This window comes from Agaricus bisporus (assembly GCF_000300575.1).
Source record: "Agaricus bisporus var. bisporus H97 unplaced genomic scaffold AGABI2scaffold_5, whole genome shotgun sequence".
In the NCBI taxonomy this organism is placed as follows: Eukaryota; Fungi; Basidiomycota; class Agaricomycetes; order Agaricales; family Agaricaceae; genus Agaricus; species Agaricus bisporus.
The window spans coordinates 1,660,243-1,680,252 of record NW_006267368.1 but is presented as its reverse complement, the minus strand read 5'-3'; the positions used below and the strand labels follow the sequence as shown (position 1 = coordinate 1,680,252).

General features: G+C 46.1%; 6 protein-coding genes across 6 annotated transcripts; 3 read left to right on the top strand and 3 right to left on the bottom strand.

Annotated features, from left to right (window-relative positions):
- Positions 1 to 218: 218 nt before the first annotated feature.
- Positions 219 to 2,899, top strand: AGABI2DRAFT_118159 (hypothetical protein; the record flags this gene model as incomplete). Its single annotated transcript, XM_006461190.1, has 17 exons — positions 219 to 600; positions 666 to 721; positions 774 to 995; positions 1,048 to 1,228; positions 1,291 to 1,317; positions 1,377 to 1,535; positions 1,587 to 1,611; positions 1,659 to 1,687; positions 1,741 to 1,763; positions 1,816 to 1,962; positions 2,020 to 2,098; positions 2,159 to 2,196; positions 2,252 to 2,398; positions 2,451 to 2,493; positions 2,548 to 2,579; positions 2,635 to 2,781; positions 2,840 to 2,899. 17 exons carry the CDS (start codon positions 219 to 221, stop codon positions 2,897 to 2,899), a joined length of 1,797 nt encoding a protein of 598 aa, XP_006461253.1.
- A 454-nt stretch (positions 2,900 to 3,353) lies between these two features.
- AGABI2DRAFT_204905 (hypothetical protein) lies at positions 3,354 to 6,160 on the top strand. Its single transcript, XM_006461189.1, has 17 exons — positions 3,354 to 3,873; positions 3,926 to 3,981; positions 4,040 to 4,258; positions 4,316 to 4,496; positions 4,555 to 4,581; positions 4,632 to 4,790; positions 4,839 to 4,863; positions 4,913 to 4,941; positions 4,992 to 5,014; positions 5,069 to 5,179; positions 5,259 to 5,337; positions 5,393 to 5,430; positions 5,482 to 5,625; positions 5,679 to 5,721; positions 5,776 to 5,807; positions 5,858 to 6,004; positions 6,057 to 6,160. Exons 1-17 carry the CDS (start codon positions 3,498 to 3,500, stop codon positions 6,150 to 6,152), a joined length of 1,785 nt encoding a protein of 594 aa, XP_006461252.1. The 5' UTR covers positions 3,354 to 3,497; the 3' UTR covers positions 6,153 to 6,160.
- Positions 6,161 to 6,775: 615 nt separating this feature from the next.
- AGABI2DRAFT_204904 (hypothetical protein) lies at positions 6,776 to 8,956 on the bottom strand. Its single transcript, XM_006461188.1, has 7 exons — positions 8,892 to 8,956; positions 8,782 to 8,830; positions 8,676 to 8,729; positions 8,600 to 8,626; positions 8,523 to 8,540; positions 7,304 to 8,473; positions 6,776 to 7,253 (listed from the first exon to the last, which is right to left on the bottom strand). Exons 1-7 carry the CDS (start codon positions 8,937 to 8,939, stop codon positions 6,787 to 6,789), a joined length of 1,833 nt encoding a protein of 610 aa, XP_006461251.1. The 5' UTR covers positions 8,940 to 8,956; the 3' UTR covers positions 6,776 to 6,786.
- Positions 8,957 to 13,556: 4,600 nt separating this feature from the next.
- AGABI2DRAFT_69512 (hypothetical protein) lies at positions 13,557 to 14,447 on the bottom strand (the record flags this gene model as incomplete). Its single annotated transcript, XM_006461187.1, has 1 exon — positions 13,557 to 14,447. A coding segment is annotated over one exon (891 nt), but the record flags the coding sequence as incomplete, so codon positions are not given.
- Positions 14,448 to 16,866: 2,419 nt separating this feature from the next.
- On the bottom strand, positions 16,867 to 18,230 carry AGABI2DRAFT_185525 (hypothetical protein). The gene is made up of 3 exons (XM_006461186.1): positions 17,575 to 18,230; positions 17,384 to 17,517; positions 16,867 to 17,333 (listed from the first exon to the last, which is right to left on the bottom strand). The coding sequence occupies exons 1-3, from the start codon at positions 18,208 to 18,210 to the stop codon at positions 17,189 to 17,191; spliced, it is 915 nt and encodes a 304-aa protein (XP_006461249.1). The 5' UTR covers positions 18,211 to 18,230; the 3' UTR covers positions 16,867 to 17,188.
- A 93-nt stretch (positions 18,231 to 18,323) lies between these two features.
- On the top strand, positions 18,324 to 19,459 carry AGABI2DRAFT_136295 (hypothetical protein). Its single transcript, XM_006461185.1, has 6 exons — positions 18,324 to 18,571; positions 18,622 to 18,631; positions 18,699 to 18,704; positions 18,754 to 18,943; positions 18,995 to 19,129; positions 19,183 to 19,459. The coding sequence occupies exons 1-6, from the start codon at positions 18,383 to 18,385 to the stop codon at positions 19,250 to 19,252; spliced, it is 600 nt and encodes a 199-aa protein (XP_006461248.1). The 5' UTR covers positions 18,324 to 18,382; the 3' UTR covers positions 19,253 to 19,459.
- Positions 19,460 to 20,010: the final 551 nt, after the last annotated feature.

Here is a 20,010-nt window from a genome sequence, read left to right as displayed (position 1 = left end):
GAACTTGACTGACATTGAGAATGCAATTCTTTTGGCTGTGATGAGTCTTTGGGATGTGATGAAGCCATTTTACCAATGAATTTTGAGAAGGGGACCAATTTCCTAATTTGGACGGTAAACGCCTCCCTGCCAAGACCATCAGTGTTACGCCGTAGGTTAACTCCTCGACAGCATGCCCAAAATAAACGTAGAGTGTGTCTCCTCAATCTTCGCGCCCAATGGCTTCACTTCGAACTCTGGTACTCTCCACAGGCGAACGTCGTAGCCAGCGAATTGCCTCTTATCTCCTCTATGCCCAAAAACAACATCTCAAGAACAAAGTAATATATACTAGAGTCCGCTGCGTGCATAGTAAACCGACCAGTGGTGACGGCGAGGATCCTACGACCGGTGCGATGCAAGAGATACAGACTGCTTTTCAGCAGAGTTCAAATCAGTCTCGGTTGCAGGAGAAAAGTGTGTCTTTAAACACTGCTGGAAGGAATACACGTGGAGAAGATGAGAGTCCTGGAGAAGATTCAAAAGACAAGCGGTCGTTCCGATTGAGAAGTTCGCCACTATTTGATGCAATCCTGACCACGGCGGTTGGTTTGAGCATAGGTGAGTAGATTCTTAAATTGTCTCTTCAAAAAAATAAAAAAATCAAAACATTCATCTCTGCATAGTATTCCTTGGCGGTGTCGCCTACCTGAAATGGTACAAAATGAACGTGCTTGTTAAAGTGAGTTGTATATTCTGCTGGAGTCGCGTGCTTTCTTGAACTATGCTTTCAGATTGAGAACGCCTTTACTGCAGGTTATGACCCGGCTCTTGAACTAGAACTTGCTCAGCGATACACTCAAAGGCATCTGCATGACAACGTAGTCGATGGTTCACAAGACTTTCAAGAGCCAGGTTCATGGATAAATGATTTGCGTCGGAAGGAGCAGGATATTATTGATTCCATAGTGACTGGCAAAGAACCAGGTGGATATTTTATGTTGTTGGGTCCGAAGGTAAGTATAACTTGTTTTCCTTTGTTCAAATGTGGATGAACATTTGTAAAAGGGTTCTGGAAAAGGCTCTATGATATTGCAGTCAATGAAAGCTTGTCAAGCCGACGGTGTTTCAATGTGTGATGCCCATCCTGACTTGGAAGTCTTTCGTCAACGACTCGGAAAGGCACTCAACTATGATTATAACGAGGATTCTCAAATGGGGCTTTTCCAACGGAGAGACCCCAAAGAAGGTCCGTCGCGAGACCTTCACCAAGTTCGCTGGTCAAAACTAATTACCAGTAAACACTTGCAGGAGGACCGGGCCTTGACGTTGAAAGAGGTAATACTCTCGCTGGCCTTGTATAACAACGTCAGCGCTGAGAATGTTGATTCGTCAAGCTCTGAATAAGCTGGAGAAAGTCGCTTTACGAGTCAGTCAAAAAGCTGGACGGCCTCTTGTTCTCATTATCAATAAAGTGCACCACTTTAAAAATGATGAAAGCGGGCAAGCTATGCTTCTGCAACTCCAGCAAAAAGCAGAAGCTTGGGCTGCGTGCGGTATGTTCGTTTGAACTATTGATGCCCTGAAGCTGACTTGATGTTTCTCAGGTATTTTGACAATGGTTTTCATTTCGTGGGTCGTTAGGATTTCGCGTATCCCATGTTCCTAATTTATTTTAGGGACGATTATTGGCCCTACAACTTTATGCGTATGTCTTCCGACACAATATATTTTCTCGCCCTATTGAACATTGCTGACCAGGGAAGACTGCATCCCATATGCATGTGCGTATGCTTCCCTGTTCGAGTCCCCTTCTAGACCTCCAGCCGCTATCAGACTGTCTCCATATTTGATCTCGATAATGCCGAAGCCCAGCGAGCAGCAACCTCTTTGCGCACGTCCATTGGCCATCATCCAATCGGACCCGAAACCACAGAGGAAGTCGTTGGTTTGACCGGTGGGAGGCTATCCTATCTCAGCAAGGTATCTCTGTTCAGCTGCTCTGAAAGTGTTGTATGTTCATATGTTCTGGCTTAATAGGTATCCAGGTCCCGCGATATGGTGGGGTCGGCTAAGCATCTGATGAACATTGAGAAACAGTGGTTGATGAGTCAAATTGGTTCGTAAAGTCTTTCCCATTATTGTCGGAACCAGTCTTACATTGACAATTTGGATGAAGGTCTTATCGCTGATTGTGACGATGATGTGATGGATGAAGTGAGCTCTCGAATATCGTGAAACTGAGCTGGAACTATAGCTGACGTCTTTCAAGCAAAAATGGAGTTCTTGCTCATGGTTACTTCTCCGGGAATTCGTCAGAAGTTGGAAGGATCAGGAAGAGGAAAGGAGAAAGGCTTTTGAGGATGGGAAATTGGAAGCAGAAGACATCCCAAGCTTGCCGCTACCCAAAATACCATATGTTCGTTTCGTTCTTGTGTCTCCCTTATAAGCCTCTAATGAGTTATACTTAGGGAAAGTGTAGACGAATCATGACCCGAACTGATTTTTTGGAAGGTGAATAGACAGTGCTCGCCGTCAAGAAATTCTGACGTCGAGTTCACCTTGCAGATCTTGATCGTTTGAATATAATATCCATCGATGTAGGACATTCGAGCCGAAAGTCGTACATGCCTAACCGAATTCGTTTTTTGACAGACTCACCTTGACGTTCGGCCAGATTCTATGCTGGTTCTTCATGCTGCCAGAGAGATATGCGAAGAGGAAGGGTTTGATGAACTGTTAGACAGCGTTAGAGAAAGAATCGACGAGATTGAGAGTTTACACAGGACAAGCGAGTTGACTGTAGGTCATTTTATGTTTGGCTCTCGATTGACTCCTCACTGTCATACTATTCCCTCAGTTCAAAGATTTAAGAAAAGGCGACAAACTCAGACTTTCGGTCGACAAGGGAAAAACTTGATACACGTGTTCTGATTCGGATGGGCTATTTTTCAGAAGACTTTCTATGAGAGCCTTACTTCCTAAATGTTCATTGTTGTTGCTTTTCGGTTCCCGGTAGCATGAGAGAACGACCTCTTGTCAAGATCTTGCATTAACATGCCTCACCAAGCGCCACTGGATTTCGCATGCCCTGGTGAGAAAATAGGCATTGAAAGAGGGTTTGTTTCCAAGATTAATGATTTGGTCCTCCTGAAACTCCGTCCACTCACCAACTTGACGATTTTGTGACTGCCACGAGTTCTTCGCCCGTCGATGAACCTGACATGCGCTGTATGAAGCTTGTTCGGCCCCATGCATAGTATACTCTCTTGAAGCGCTGTCTTCAGTGATGTAGACGAAAATATTTCAACTGTCAAATGGTACATGTTGTGAAAATCAGAAAACTAATTTGGTCTTATACTCATCATGATATTGCGTTGGTCAAGACGGCGCGACCACGCCACGTGCAAACTAAGTAATAGAACGCTTGACAGACGCGATTTATATAAAAAGACAATTGTCCCTGGTTCCCACCTCGTCTTCTCTCTTTCAGCCATTCTTTCAGATCCAGTGCTATTATGCTACCACGAAGGCTGGTACTTCTTGTAGGTCGCAATGCGCACCTAATTAAAGACACTCTCCCAGAACATGGCCACCCAAAATTAACATTAGCCTGCACTCGTAATCTCCACACACCCGTCAGCGGAAATTCCGATCCTTCCTCCGAAATCCCAAAACCAAAACCCAAGCCTGCAGCTGCTCACGTACCTCACTCGTCGCAACGCCCTCAGCACCGCCATGAAGTGCATGAACGCTCGGAGTCATTAAGTGTACCGGGATTCAACCCTCCAGGAGGCGGTGGCGGCGCTGGTCCCGGGGGAGCTTCCGTATTCGAAATCACTCGTCTTCCGTTATTCGATGCAGCATTGACTACAATTATTGGGCTCGGTATGGGTAAGTATGCACGCCGTCTTTTGTTTGGAACTTGGTGCTGAGTGAAATTTAGTGTTTGTTGGTGGTATTGCCTATGTGAGATGGTACAAGAAAAATGTTCTCGACAAGGTAGACCCCCACTATCGATTTGAAATCAAGCTATGACACTTAAGCTACTTTTATAAAGATCGAAGCCGCATTTGCTGGTGGTTATGACCCTGCTCTAGAACTTGCCAAGCAACATACCAGCAGACCCACACTAGATGAGGGCGAATACGAAGAAGAATCGTATGGATCCGACGAGATTGATAAAACGCTGCGCGTGCGTAGGAAAGAGCAGAACCATATTGATGATATCGTGCAAGGGAGGGAAACAGGTCATTATTTCATGTTATTGGGACCAAAGGTTCGCTCAAGTTTCTGGTTGCCCTATTGTCATCAACTCAGCTCTGGATTCCTTCAGGGTTCCGGCAAGAATACCATGGTTTATGAGTCAATGGCGGCATGTCAGGCAGAAGGCGTTTCTGTGTGCGACGCTCACCCTGACCTTGAAGTCTTTCGCCTGCGGCTTGGAAAGGCTATTAACTATGAATTTAATGAAGACTCTCAGACTGGTCTGTTCCAGCGACGTGATCCCAGAGAAGGTGCGCTTCAGAGATGGTCCAAAGCCTATATATGACCTTAAATATTTGCTTTCTCTAGGAGGAGCAGGTCTCGACATTGAGAGGGGTATTTGTTTGCCTGCCGCCAACATTCTTAATACTAACAATGTATTGAAGCCTTGAATAAGCTTGAAAAAGTCGCCCTTCGCAGCTGTCAAAGGACTGGCCGACCACTTGTTCTTATCATCAATAATGTGCACTTCTTCAAGAATGACGAGGAAGGGCGCGGCATGCTGTTGCAACTCCAACAAAAAGCCGAAGCGTGGGCCGTAGCTGGTTAGTTTATCTCTGCCTCGAAAACATTGGTTCCAACTAGTTCGACAGGTATCATGACTATGGTTTTTACCTCGTGGGCTAGCATATCGTCTAATTAAGTAACACTATCTCATTATTTTCAGGGATGATTTTTGGCCATATCATTATATGAGTATGTATAACTGTCTGTCCTTCATTCTATCGTGGTTCTGATATGGATAGGGAGGACGGGAACCCAGATGCATGTAAGCATTTCCATTACTGGCCTCTACCCGTGCAACTAACACATTGTCTGTTAGACAATTTCCATATCCGACCTTGACATTATGGAGGCCAAGCGCGCTCTTCAACAATTGCGCCCAAGTCGCCGCACGGTTGAGCCGAGCATTGTGGATCGGCTCGTGAATATGGTCGGTGGAAGGTTATCGTACATCAGTAAGGTGCGTCCCAGACTACTCTTGCAATGACGTCGACGTACCCCGTAAACAGATTGCCAAAGCGAGGGACATGGATTCTGCAGCAGAGCATATGCTAAATGTCGAGAAACAGTGGTTATTGAGCCAGATCGGTAAGTGGAGTCGGCTCTTGAGTCACTCTTAAATTCATTCCAATCCGTTGTTAAGGTCTCATTCCGGACTGTGACGATGATGTTATGGACGAAGTAAGCTGTTTTGCGTCGTACGCTCATAAACGCGTCTGATAAATTCTTTAGCAAAAATGGAGTTCTTGCTCCTGGTTGTTGCTCCGGGAATTCGTGAAAATTCATAAAGAACAGGAACAGGAAGCGCGTAAAGCCATTGAAGCTGGCGAATTGAAATCTGGGGATCTACATTTGCCGTTACCCCGAATCTCTTATGTGCGGCACCTCAATTGACTCCCGCTTCTCATGTGTCTAATTATCACTTGCAGGGAAAATGTCGACAAATTATGACCCGCACAGACTTTATGGAAGGTATGTGGAAACCTACATCGAACGCGGTTACATCGATAACACCTCGATTCACAGAACTTGATCGTCTTAATATCATTTCTATCGACGTCAGTTGAGTAAAGTCCTCAACCTACTTCAAAATTGACGCCTTAAGTAGATCAACCATGACGTCCACCCGGATTCCATGCTAATCCTACATGCTGCACGAGAAGTGTGCGAGGAAGAAGACTTTGATGAAATACTTGACGGTGTAAGAGATAGGATTGATGAGATCGAAAGTCTCCATCGGACACGGGAACTGACGGTACGTGCTTTGATTCAGCCGTATACGATTTACTTATCGTCACATCTCATAGTTCAAAGACTTGGAACACGGTGACAAAATCGATCTTTCTGTCGATAAAGGAGGTTCGATCTCAAGTATAAGCTCGAAGCGCCGCGACGATGATTAAATTATGTTTCTCTGTTTTTCGTTGCCCGTCCCTGTCTCCCTTTTGTACATTTTAGTCACTCCTTTGCTCGCGTTCATTATCGCTTTGATTCGTTGATCTAGAATTACTACGCATCGCGTTATTTAGTACGCGTATACCCTTTTACTAATGCACGCGGTATCGAATGAGATAGATGCCAGTGTAATTTATATCATGTTCTGAGTATTTGAACTGAATCTGAATGGGCCTTTCAGCTTGCGAAACATAATTCGGCAAGCGATTTCCTCAATGAATTGTCGGACTGAAGATGGTGAAAGCTTGGTCATATGGAATTGACCATTGCGGATCCGGGCTTTTTTTTTATTGTTCCTCATGCACCCCAACCCAATGGCACCCTCCTCCCCAAAAACTAATACGAAGAGTATGCGCTACTTATCGACAACTGAGCCAATATTTTAATATGAGGGGTGGAGGAAAATACGAGATGGTGAAAACCAAGTGTACTACAGCGTAATCTAATACATATATATGTGTAAGACAGAAAATAGGCAAGCAAAAAGGAGGTTGACACCAGTGCGGATTTAAGTTGTCTGTTTCATCTTGATATTAAAAAGAAGCTTGAGCATCGTATATCCAAATGCATCCTTCAATAAACTTAAGCTGCAGTCGCAACTGGTTTAAGTTCCTCCTTCCCATTAGAACTTGAAGCTGCAGCTACTTGCGCCTCCTTGATGGCTTTCTCAGCATCATTTTTTCTCTCTTCCAGATCCTTCACTTGCTTCTCCAATTTCGCTTTTGGATTATTGAAAGTCATGCTTCTGTGAGGACTAGAGCCCATTGAACCCGTTTCAGGATTTGGTATATGTGCCATAGGGCCATTTGGCGCTAATCCACGGTGGAAGGCAGTGGGTAGCACACGACCTTCTGGATGCTGGTAGGGGCAGGCTGCACGCGTACAAGCGGCACCGAAACGACAAGGTGTAGCATATTGCGAGTTGGAAGCTGGCCTAGAAGGGTGGCTAAACATGCAATTCGGTCGAGTGCACGCAAGGCCAAAGCGGCAGGGGGTAGAATTAGAAGGCGTGTGAGCTACGGCAGCGGGAGCTGGAATTGGGGGTTGAGCTAGAAAACAGTCTCATCAAAAGCTCTTCGACTATAGCGGAGAAACATACCAGGAGGGTTAAGAGTTGCGGGGCTCACGTGGGCCTTTATACAGTCCTTGTCTTTACAGTACTTGCCGTTTTCACAAGCTTCGTTGCTGAGCACGACACCACTTTCTGGGGTCGCGACAGGTGAAGGGTGTGACCACCGACAATGCATGTTAGTGCATTTTAGACCAAATTTACAGAGCGTTGGGGACTGAGGCCGCTCGGGTACTGCGTAAGGTATTTGCGAAACAGACGATGTTTGTCCTGAGGTGGCGGTAGGAACAGCAGCAACGGGGGTAGGTGCAGGGGATGCAATAGTGGCAGTCGCAGGAACATTAACAGGGGATTGGGAAGAGACATTGAATGGCGTTGCAGGAACTTCAGTCAACATTGCGGCTTCAGTCACCTTAGGAGAAGATGATGCGCCCACATGAGAACCACCACGCCCCCTACCACCTCCTCTACCTCTCCCGCTACCCCTGCCCCTGTGTGTTTGTCCAAAATTATTGGGACCTCCATGAAACGCCCCCGCCTCGTTTATGACACCATTTCCTGAGATATTGTACCCGGGTGGCGCATTCGTGAAGCCCTGCATCACTCCAATTTGCGATGATAGGTGTTGCATGAGAGCCATATTGTTCATGAACATTTCTTGAAGCATAAGGGGATTAGCCATTGCCACAGCGTTCATGTCCATCCCCGCCATAGGCATGCCCGGGAATCCACCACCACTCATCATCATATTGGCTTCTGGGGAATTATTCGTAATGTTGTCAATACGGGCTTGGATCTCGTCGCGTTGATGCCTATTGGATGCAGCATGACCACTCATACGATCTAGCAGACTCCGACTATTCGCTGGTCCACCTTCACGTTGCATTGCTCGCGGCCCCGTAGGCAAGTCAGTTTTTCGGGACTTATTTGGAAGGCCGGGTGATGGTGAACGCGCAGATGCAGAACGCTTTTGAGATGAGACAGATGAAGTGGCTTGAGAAACCGCCTGTTGGTAGATACCGCTACGTGGCGGGTGGGAAGTACGAGTCGAACTGTCTCGAGGCGGGTGAGTGGGAGGCTCGCGCGTAGGCAGGTCATTTGGGGGAGAGGGAGGTGGCAAGGGTTGAGACTGCGGCGAAGTTTCAGGCACACTGGTACCTTTTGCTGCTTCTACAAACAACCAATCTGTGAATGTAGGGTCTAGGTAAAAGTTAGCAAGAGTCGGGAGAAATAAGTTATTGGTCTTTACCATACTCTGAGCCAATCACTAGAGTGAATGATGCGTCAATGATATCAAAAACAAAAAAGAGATAGAAAAACACATACAATCTTCTAATTCTGTAGTGATTTGACCTGAACAAAGTGTGAGTCGGCGAGGGGGAAAATGAACACCAACACGTACCAGCAGTCTTGTTGTTGATCACCATGATAGTGATATACTCTGCCATTACAGGGTCTAAAACGTTGCTCAGGTTCTGATGCACGCCTTATGTCGTAGGCCGACTCACCAGCATCCTGACTATAACCTCGCTTCGTAAGTTCATCCTGGATGGATTGCTGTAAAAGGGCAGATAAATTCACAAAAAATCTAGCTTAAATTGTGCGAGGCATAGCTTACCTGTAGGGCATTTGCCCGCTCCGTACCCATAGTAAGACCGAAAGGCATGTTTTTAATGGAGAGCGTGGTGGTTGGTGAGTAGGGCAACAGCCAGAACTGATTTGCAACTCCGCCAGAACTGACTAAGCGCTCCAAGGCTTTGGTAAATAAGCACAATTAAGCGTCTACAAATCAGTTCGTTGAATCCTCGACGGACACCTTTGTTGCCGGGTACCCGTACTACATGTATTCATCCCAAGACTCACTTTCATTTTTTTTCTTTTACTGGGAACTCTGGCATGCACCTCATAGATGATGATCCTGCTTTTTCACACCGGAAGTTACGGCATCAGCCGCCGACTCACTACCGTCTCGTACGAGGTGATAGCTCATGATCAGGAGTCAGGAGATGGAAAAGCATAAGGATCGAGTGTTTTAACTGCCTTCTGCCGCTCATAATCTTCTTCAACGGCCGCTGTACATCACTGATCAATATCCTGACTTCTGCCATCCACCTATCATTGAGATAAACAGGCCATGCTGATCGCTTCCGCTAGTCGCGCATAATCAGCTTTTAGACTTATCTGGCACGTTGCTGAGCCAGGTACTAACTCGGTGAAATCAATGGTGGACATCTGGAACACCGAATGGCCAAAACTCATCGCCTTTCAGAAATAAGTATTGCCGAAGGAAGATGAAGACCATCGGTCCATCGCCGTTTAAGTGTGGATGACCCCCACGATATTTATTTCAGACACTGAGTAAATCTGTGTCATTCAACTTCATCATATCCTGATCATATTATTCATGATAGATGGAGCCAGATGCAAGCAACTCCATTGACGTACAGTATATGCCACCCACAACACTATCAATAGACAAATCTATCAATCTCCTATGATCTCCTATTCCTCTGCGATAAGGACTAGGGTCAATGTCCGCTATTTTTCCAACTTTCCACTAACAAACGAGACCGATAATCTTGCAATTTTGTCATTAAATACCTAGCGGCGCTTTGCACAGGACCGCGGCCATTTGCCCATCAGTACTTTGGCATTAGCTTTTTTTCGCTTGTGCAAGCTAAAAAAAAAGTGAGAAAAAGCGAGAAAAAGCTGTTGCCACATTTTGGGCCCGGATTTTTTAAAAGCTGGCCTCCTGTAGATGCCGTGAAAATATGAATAAAACAAAAAACTGAAAAGAAAATTGAAGATTACAGACATTACATACTACTAAATGTACCTAATATTGAAATGATCATTTTATGATTTCAGCTTTTGCTCAGCTTTTGCGCTTGTATCAAATTCGCAAAAAGGCCGAAAAGCGACAAAAAGTGAAAAGTAAATTGCCAACTTGCTGATGCCCCAGCACCATTCCCTCTCGCATCAGTAAATGAACATCCGATATTGTTTATTTTGCCCTTCGGGATTGTTCGGGCCCTGTCGCAAGGGATAGTCTTTACACTTCCCTGAACATCGCGCGCCCACAATGTCAACGCCATATCTTCGTCCAAATATATCTCCCCTCGTACCAATGCTGGTTACTGGACGACCATCCGTAGGATTTTTTTTCTAAATTCCAGATCCAGAGCTTATTTTTTTGGAACTCCGCCGGTCATTTCAGAGTTTTCCAATTCCGCAGACCATTTGCTTCCAGACTTTCAGATTTCTTATTACTAAAAATAGAATTGCATTGACATGAGCATGTACTTGCAAGTTACTCGCTGTGCTGGTTGACTGTATGTCGGCCATCAAGTTATACGATGAAACACATTCATTGTTATGCCCTCGCAAGTTTTCAATAGGCTGCTGAAAAGTAAAATGTCCTTCCCAGTAACAATTCTCATGAGATACCCTTTTTAATGGCCCATCGCGTTACAATTGTGACCAAAGTGAAGCTTGCAGAGCAGCATTGTGCTTATCTCAAGCGTCTCACGACCTCATGACCTACGCTTTCAGATGGAATCAAGATTGAATCTTGCACGTGAATGATTTTACGGTATAAATGTTATGTAACTTGCAATCTGGAACGGTTTGAAGTCTGTAAGGGGGGGGGGGGGTGCTTACTGACTTCAGTCTGGAACGACGTCGTTTTCAAGATCAGCTGATGGGTCAACCCGATTTAGGTAGCGGCATCAACGGCACACAGCCACATTTCCTTTTTAAATCATCTAGAATCTAGAATCTAGAAAAAAAAGCCTACGGATGGTCGTCCAATGTTCGTTCTCAAAGCCATTAAATAAGTATTTCAGTCAAAGCCTGTGACGTACCAAGTCAGGTAGCTATGGTTGCCCGAAACCATATGCAACTAAACTATTTTCAAAGTTGCCTCATCATAGCATCATCTTCAACAAATTGCTCAACTCTTGATTGATGCTGCGATGAGACAGAAGTGGAATTACGGTGCTGTCGTATCCTTGGGAACTGAAGTATTGCCACTGTATATGTTCCCCGAGCCACATGCATTGTTCGAGGCTATTGTATTGAATACACAAGGACTATGAGCTATGCCCCCCGCGGTTTAACTTCGCCTAGAAGGCGGTAACCAACCTATCTATGCTCCTAATTTCCTAAGGTAGTTCAAGTTCACCTGTGTCCTTGTTATAACAAGCTAACCCGACGCTATATCGACGAACTTGGCTTCCCCGGGATGCCCATTCATTGATGATTGTACTGCATTTGTTTGTCAAGGATCTTTAAGGTGCGATGGTTGCAACGAGTTTATATCGCATAAACGATTGACATTTTGCAAAAGGCTTGTTCTGGGATAAATCGTCCAGGAGAAGAAATATGACAGATATCCTTGATTAAGGACTTGTTCTAGCAGATTCGTAGATAAGAGTGAATAGCGCTGGTGGTTGCTGATGTGCGAGAGATTGGGAGGTATTTTGACGCTCCCATACCAACGGAAAGTATAGTAATCAAATCGATTGCCTTGAGAAACATCTGTTATTTGCAATGGCTTCCACCTGTCAATGAGGTTCCGTCTATCGAATTTTCGTATACTGAAATGAATGACTCTATACATCATCCAGAGGCGAGGACGAGATAGCTAATTTCGGCAAAAGAAACGCCACTTGAATTAAGCGCTTAAGTCGTGATCGCTAGCTTCAGTATGTACGTCATACTTAATTCGCTGAGATCCCATCTAAGCGCACGGAAACAGCACGGAAATCATTGTATGCCAAATACTGACCAGGGTCAGGGCCCGGGCCCTGTCATCCTCAGTCAACATGCCAGTGAGACCCTGATGGCGGCGGCCAGTCAAGGTGTAATGTGGCGTTAAAAATGACCGGCCGATAGTTTAATTAACCGTTTCTCCTTCAGAGATCTACAATGTAGAGGAAAGTGAAGGCTCTACTGAGGCTCATAAGAATTAGTGACGATGGGGAGACGCTAAGTGCGGCGGCTACAAGATCACAATTTGCTATTTTTAAGTCTTGACCTTGCCCTTCCCGATCAGGCCTCGATGCACACACGCGCATGTACGTGAATATTCTCGATGTCCATGGACTATTCAGGGACTATTATATATCACCATCGGCGTACTAAGTATACTGTATGACCTCCGCGATGATGGACGATTTTGAGAACTGCCTCGTGTTTGATCTTGAATGATCATCATAAATCAAGGCTATCAAGCGGCTGATGTCCTTCACATGTCAAATCCTCTTACCCACATATGAATCAGGTGTCACCGAGTTCTGTACGCTCAGTCATGATGGATCCCTCTGTGTGTACCCCATATCTGAAAGAGGAACTGATACGATATCTCCTTATTGTAACCGCATCGTCGTGTACGCAGTTTGCGCGAAATAACGTGAGATCATGATCGGAAAAAGAAGCCAACAAGTATCGGCGAAAGAGGAAAAAGTTGACACACCACAGTACCTGCTGCCTGATGTCCGATCCCCAACCGACTAGCTCCTACATAAGGGGAGAATAGAATAACGAAGCCGGCCGGCGGTTGGCTCCAGCTCCCCAAGGGAATTTAAAGCCGGTGCTTATTGATTAACAGAAGCAGTGCGAAGAAGTATCGCCCGGAAAAACATTTTCTTTCTCATTGATATCCAGATAAAGGGGGGGGAAAGATGTGGCAGCATCTGATGATTCTTTTGGAAAGGAAGAGAAAGCCTAATGACAGATGTGAGTGGAATCAGAGGACTTCGATAATGCACCCGGAGATAAGACGAGGTCAAGTTCCCAATTATGAGATGGAACGTGCCCGTTGAACGTTGAACTCCGAGTTCAGAAGTCCGAGAAGCTGGCAGGTCCCGAGTCATGGCAAGGAGCTGTTCTATCAAAGTTATAGCGCGGAACAATGCACACAGCTAGTATCAGCATTACACAGCACGTACACAGCACGACACACTTAGCATACGACTTATCTCAGACGAAGTCGCTTAAGAGCTGTAGGACAAGGGCGATGCTTCTATGGCAACATTTTCAGACGCAAGTGGCACACACGGGCACCACATGATTCTATTTATGGAAACTTGTGGGGAAAGGTTATCTGCCACGCGAAGAATGTGGCTTCCAATCAGAATATTCCATGAGCATGTCAACGTCGTGCATCTGGCCTGTTCGTTGGCATTGAAACTTGACTCGGGGAACGAACTTTTTGTATCTTAGTATGACTGCGGATAACTGATATGTGAACAAGTGCTTGAGGTATACAGAGAAATATATGTTATGAATACCATGAAGAAGGTAGAGCGAAAGCAAACATTTGACCTTTAAGAGGATGTACAGAAGGTATATGTCCAATTTGAAACTGAGGGGACTGATCCAAACCTTTGATTTGCGGGTGCGACATCTCCTCATTTCCAGGCGTGCGAGGCGATCCAGATGAAGCGGGTGAAGCAGAGTTCGAGTAGCTCGAGGGGGGTGTATCGGGCGTGTTCGAGCGACTCCACGGTGAAGACGAGGAAAGTGAGGGCGAATGTGATGGAGTTGGTTGGTTTGATTTGGGTCGAGTGGAGAATCCGGGGACAGGCGACGTCGAGGATGAAGGTTCTGGCACTGGACTGTTCGCAGTGGACGCGACCAGTGCTGCCCGTCGTGACACCATGACGTTCGGGTAACTGGGATATGAATCCCGGTCGCTACTGAAATCGCGTCTAATAGCGCCTTCGAAACTAGTTAGAGTCTCGTTATCGACAACGATCTCCCAATCCAGATAACCACACATCTCCCTTTCCATCTGGTTCACTTCCCGGAGACTAAACATACCCTGCGCCACAATTGTCCACGACTTGTTAGAGTAGGTGTCATCACAAATGACCTTGGAGGCGATCATGAAAGCGGATACAAACAAGCGATGACCAGACGACCCGCGTGCAGTCGGAAAACGAGCTTTAAGTCGCTGTAATAGTACGAGGGCGGCATATGTAACGGATGGGTGGAGTTTCGTTCGATGAAGGGCGTACGCAATAAAGTAAGGTAGTTTCCCGTGGGTAGGGGTTACACCAGATGTGGGAGGGCTTTCTGGGCATGCAAAGAGATGGGTAATGAATCGTGCACTGATCCGGGCAATTTTTTCGTGGCCGTAGTAAGGATCTCTATTGGTTGGATTAGTGGGCGTCTGAAAACGTGGATCAATAGCGATTCAATGGGAGTACTGATCCAACTTACCGCCGGATTAAGCAAATTATTATGTGGTCTCGCCCTGGGAGCTCCAATAGCCGTCGTAGAAACTGAAGTTGTTCGCCTTCGCGACTGTTCCGGCTGGGAGGGAGGAATGGAGGCCATCGAGCACGCACAGAGGTATGATACCAAAAAAGGAAGGTAGGACGTGGGGGTGAAGCAGGTTGACCGCTGTCTAATATATATATATCAAAAGGGGCTGGGACAAAAAATTTTTTTCTTCTCGGCCCTGTGCTGATGGCATTCACCTGCGCTTGCCTGATTTCAACCGCAAGGCAGCTTGTACGTCTTGCTTGGACTTGGCTTTGGGGCTGCCTGGTCGTGGGGGATTGTTTATTTCTTCCTTCGTTCGCCCCCTACGGTTTATATACCGCAAGAGCGCACCTCTTTCATCATCGACAGTATTAATCCATATGTTCGAGTTTCAACAGCATTGCTTTAATTTTCTGCGAAAACGCTCTTACCCCTGGTTTTGTTTTGTTGGTTTAGTGCGCATCTCAAAGGCGCCAATCACCCACTTAGAATAGAGATGTTTTTTGTTCTTTCACAACATTGTCAATCCTGGCGCACTTTGGACGTATAGGGTCGGGTCGGTCTGCGTTGTAACGTCAATGTGGTGAAATTCCCTCTACCAATTGGCTGAAACCGCCGATAGCAGCTCAAGCGCGTTTACCAGGTTGAGTATGACACAAGTCCCAGAATACCGGAGGTGTCCCATAAAGAATTGACAGATATCATCCGAGCCATTTTCGTCAGCGCCGAGTACTGCAATATGCTGAAATCAAGAAAATGCTCTTCATGCTGTTGACTATGGGCGTTAGATCTTAGGAATGCTCTTATTATGGACATGAATACATGGCAGCTTCGCGATACTTGCTATTTGTTCAATCAAGTCAAAATCAGATCGAGGTCAAACTTGGACACGTTGACCATGTTTCGCAGTACCTTCGAGGGCGATCCATTGTCTTTGACAGGTCAACAGCAGTATTAAAGATAGAAGGCTCCAGCTCAAGCCCGGATTCTGCCTGTGTCTGGGCACGTCCAGAAACACCGCCACGGGTAAGTACTGATTCCCTAAAGTACTAGGAACTGCGGCGTCTAAATGTCTGATGAATCGAGATTGGGAAGTAACCCTTCAAAGATGTGGTAGTTCCGAGTCTGAGTCCTTGAATATTCATGACCAATTGATTTCGTTTGGCTTTCACCATCGTCATGCTTGTGGATCGTAGACTTACTCATAAGATATTTCTATACGTCTTCGAGCGACCTAGAATCGGCTCCAATGAAATGGGTCAGAGTCCTTGATTATTGAAAGCCGACTCCTTCAACTCCAGCCGTGCGTAATAGAAACGTAATGTCGGAACAGTGGCTATTTTTATCGCATGGTCCATTGGTAAATAAGAGACACAAAAAAAGCAAAAAAAAAAGCTGTGAGCACTGAGCAGCAATCTCAGTGGTCCCAAACTGCTTTTAGTCTTGTTTCGCCTAACAACAATGAGGTTTTCCACTACTAAACTCTTGTTTTTTGGGGGATTTGTGAACGGTGGGAAAATACAACGATCTCCGATCAAAATTATGTAGCACAGCCCTAGCAATATTTTCTTCAGTCGCGTTGCAGCACTGAAAAATTTGTTCTTTTTTCATTTCGAGCTTTGACTCGACTCGATTTGCGGAGGGAACATGTGCACGTCCTTTGCTTTCAATCGAGGTGGTTCCCGAGTCAAGCACAGGACGACGGAACGACTCTCGTCCGAAAGCTAGTGGTTATGGGTGCAGCGAGGCTGTGCTGGCATACGACCGGTAATCCTTCGACCAAACTTCCGCTCGTGAACGTTCTCGAAGTTTTTAAAGGCGGGCTCTCCGTGAGCTTGGTCAAAGCTTTTCCCGATCCAACAATCAGCAGCCTTTTGATCCTTCCGCATAATAAATTTGGTAGTACCTATACCACCACACGTGTGCCAATGCTTCGGCGGTTCGGTACGGGTGCGCAGAGAATGCTAAGAAATTGAGTCATCTCTCAAAGAAATTTTTTCGAAGAACATCTAGGATGTCACAGAACATTCACTGGTCCCTTGACATACGGAGACGGGAATGGAAGCATTGTCAATGATTGCGGTCGACGCGCCTTTTGTCAGTGAAGGCACAGCTCAATACTCGACCTTGTACAAGTCATTCTACCGGTTACAACACACCGACTGTGAATTGTTGGACACTGCCTGCCATTCAACGAACGATAGCATTTTTATTCTCAATGCCCCATGTTGCGCAGTCGCCAAGGATTTTACCATTTACCAAAAACCTTGAATTTTGAAATATTTTCGGGGTTAGAAGTTGCCGTATCCGTTCATTTTTCATGACCGATCTGACTGGTACAAATTGACCTCCATCACCCTGGTGCGTGTATCCTTTTGGGGAGGTGATGTTTACCTTGCAAATTCAGTTACTCTTTTGAAACCTCATCTGTCAAATCATGTCGACATGGGTCTATGGTAAACATACTCCAAATAACCAGAATAGATGTTCTCCACGGGAAAGAGACTCGGGAACGATGTCGCCATTGGTGAGACGCGTAGGAGTTTGGATGGTTTCTTTCCGGAAACAGCGGTAGATGACTGACAAGATTCATATGATGGCGTACAATGGAAGAGAACAGAGCATGCGTTGATTGAAGGTCCATCAAAATTCAACAGCCCGTTGAAGTTCCCTTTGATTGTTTATGACCACAGTCAGGCTTTTACCGAGCCATTTTTGTGGGTTAGTCTCCGCATTGGATGAGACATCGCCAAAAAAGACGTAACCCGGAATATAGCGATCAACAAATCTATTGACACTGGTCGGCGTCTTTCGTTACAAAGGGAGATATACGCTTACTCTTTAACAGCATCGTCAGGCATGCCTTTGCCGCCGTTTTTAGCTCTCATGTGGCGCTCTTGCTCCAGCCTCCATTGATACACAATGTGATATCTTGACAGCAGAGGAGAATCACCATTATAAGATGGTTTTATCTATAGCGAAAACGGATGTTGGTTAAACGGAGTTGTCAAATCCAACGGGACACCTACTTCAATAAAAACATCAAAGAAGTTCCAGAGCTGACCATAACTGATAAGCGCTTTATTTATCCTTTCGACGTCGTTTCTACTGCACAAGCTACCGCCAGGTAAACCCAGCTTCTCTCGCTCTTCCTTCCAAATTCCATCCCATCGATTTTCCAGTTCTGATTGTGTTATGGGATGAAAGCCAACGCACCACCCCTCGAGAATAACGACATCCATGGGTGGCGGTTGCTTAATGACAACACCAGACCCATCCATTGGCAAGCGATCTCCCTGACCGTCATGCAAGCTCTTGTCAAACCGCGGTATTTCTACGTCCTGAACGCCATCTTTTAACGACGATAGTACCCTGATGCCAAGTTCGACGTCATGGGTCCCAGGCGGACCCCGTCCTTGCCACAAAGGATTGGGTGGTTGTGACTGAGCAAGTTCTACAAGCTTGGAATGCGGAAGATATAGGTCATCTATTGACAAGAGCGCCGTCCTAAGATTGTGAGGGTGGGAAGTCAGATAATTCCGGAGCTGAGCCGAGAGATATGTTTTTCCTGAGCCCTGCGGTCCTTGCACAGCAACGAACAGGGGTTTCGCATGATTCGGCAAGTGCTTCAGGATGTGAGAGGCGACAATATCTACCGTAGTCATTGCGGCAGAATGACATTGAGTGCTCAGCCATGGGATCTGAGCGGATAATTCGCGCTCCGGTATCCGCAGTCGCGGAGCCGACAGCCACGTGACGCTCTCAAGCCAACGGGAGACGGACACATCCTTCACTTTCTCGCTCCACTAGAACCTCAACTTTTCTTCACGAAACATCATGATGTCGGACGCTAGCACTGGCGGTGTAGAACCTTCACCCATTCAGAATGTCACTGCACAGTACACAAAGCTCAAACGTCAATATCAACAACTGTTGGACCGGTGGACGCCGCACGTCCTTCATCGCTGGCTCGCAACGTCGTGTCTCGTGGCGATCTTCATGTTGCGAATCATCTTCACTCAAGGAGTGAGTACTACCATCTCTCGATAGACTCAGTGTTTTTAACCGTTCTGTAGTGGTACATTGGTATGTCTGATCGTACACCTGGCTAAAATTTCTCTGACCCTGTAAATGTCCTGCGCGTTGCAACCAGTTTGCTGTGAGTCGCCTTTCGGAAGCAACTCCCCATGTAACTCATTTTGCTATAGATGCCCATGCTATATACCTCCTCAATCTGCTATTGGCTTTCCTCCAACCCAAGTTTGATCCCTCCCTGCAAGAGGATCTTCTAGCGGACGAAATCGAGGGGGGAGGTGAAGCAGAAGCTAGCCCTCTGCCTTCCCAGAGAGATGACGAGTTCCGTCCTTTTGTGCGACGCCTTCCTGAATGGCAATTTTGGTTCGTCTTTTATGAACCGTGCATTTTTATTAGTACTTATATAAAGTAAAGGCTGTCTTCCACGCGTGCCACTGTGGTTTCTCTCTTTTGCACGACTTCCGAAGTCTTCAATGTTCCGGTATACTGGCCGATTCTCGTCATTTACTTCTTAGTTCTCTTGACTCTTACGATGCGCCGCCAGATCCAGTATGTCGTTTGGTTTTCGTAGTCCTCTGGTACTATTTACTGATGACTTTTAGGCATATGATCAAGTACAAGTATGTTCCTTTCGATATCGGACGCAAGACTCGCTATGGCGGCGCCAAATAAGACATCTCGTGCTTCAGACGCGTCACTGCTATTTTTTGAGATCTGATGTACGGTATTTATACCATAATGACTTTTTAATCATGGGGTTGTAGGCTAAGGTTTCAATTTTGGGCGTGTCGCAGTGTTTTGAATCATGTCAACTCTTACAGCACATGCCCGGATACTTGCACGATTTATTTTCCGTTGGGTTTCCGAGGTAGAACGCCCGATCGTTAATGTTTATGGGCACTTGTCGCCTGTGGGTGCTTGAGTGGGCGTTCTAGAATGATGCCGTGACTTTTTTCCTCCGGTTGGAAGCTGTGGGCATAGGGTGTATTGCAGTCGCTCCTCTTATCTTTCACTGCTCCTGCTCAAGACACAAGCCATCCATATGAGTCTATGAGAAGCTTGTCTCGTAGCATCTCCCTCTTAAACAAACAAGGCTAATCGATATCATGTTCGATGATGGTGCCACATCAGTACGACAGCCTTCGTCCAATTCATTCAGCAAACCGAACATCCGAGAGTCCATCAAATGACATGGCTCGGGAACCATGGACCTTGGTCCCCTCATGTGCTTGGACCCCAAGAAGCTTACTCGATATATCTTGAGGTTGTGAGCTCGTGACCTACCCCAGAAGAACCATTACCTGCCAGTGCTTCAATAGGCGTCGCCAGCCTGGAAGAATGTCACCTCATGCCGATGTGTACGATGTACCAGATGCATGAGCCTGTGGAGAACATGTTGTTACCGCGTGACTCCTACCTACCTCAGTACT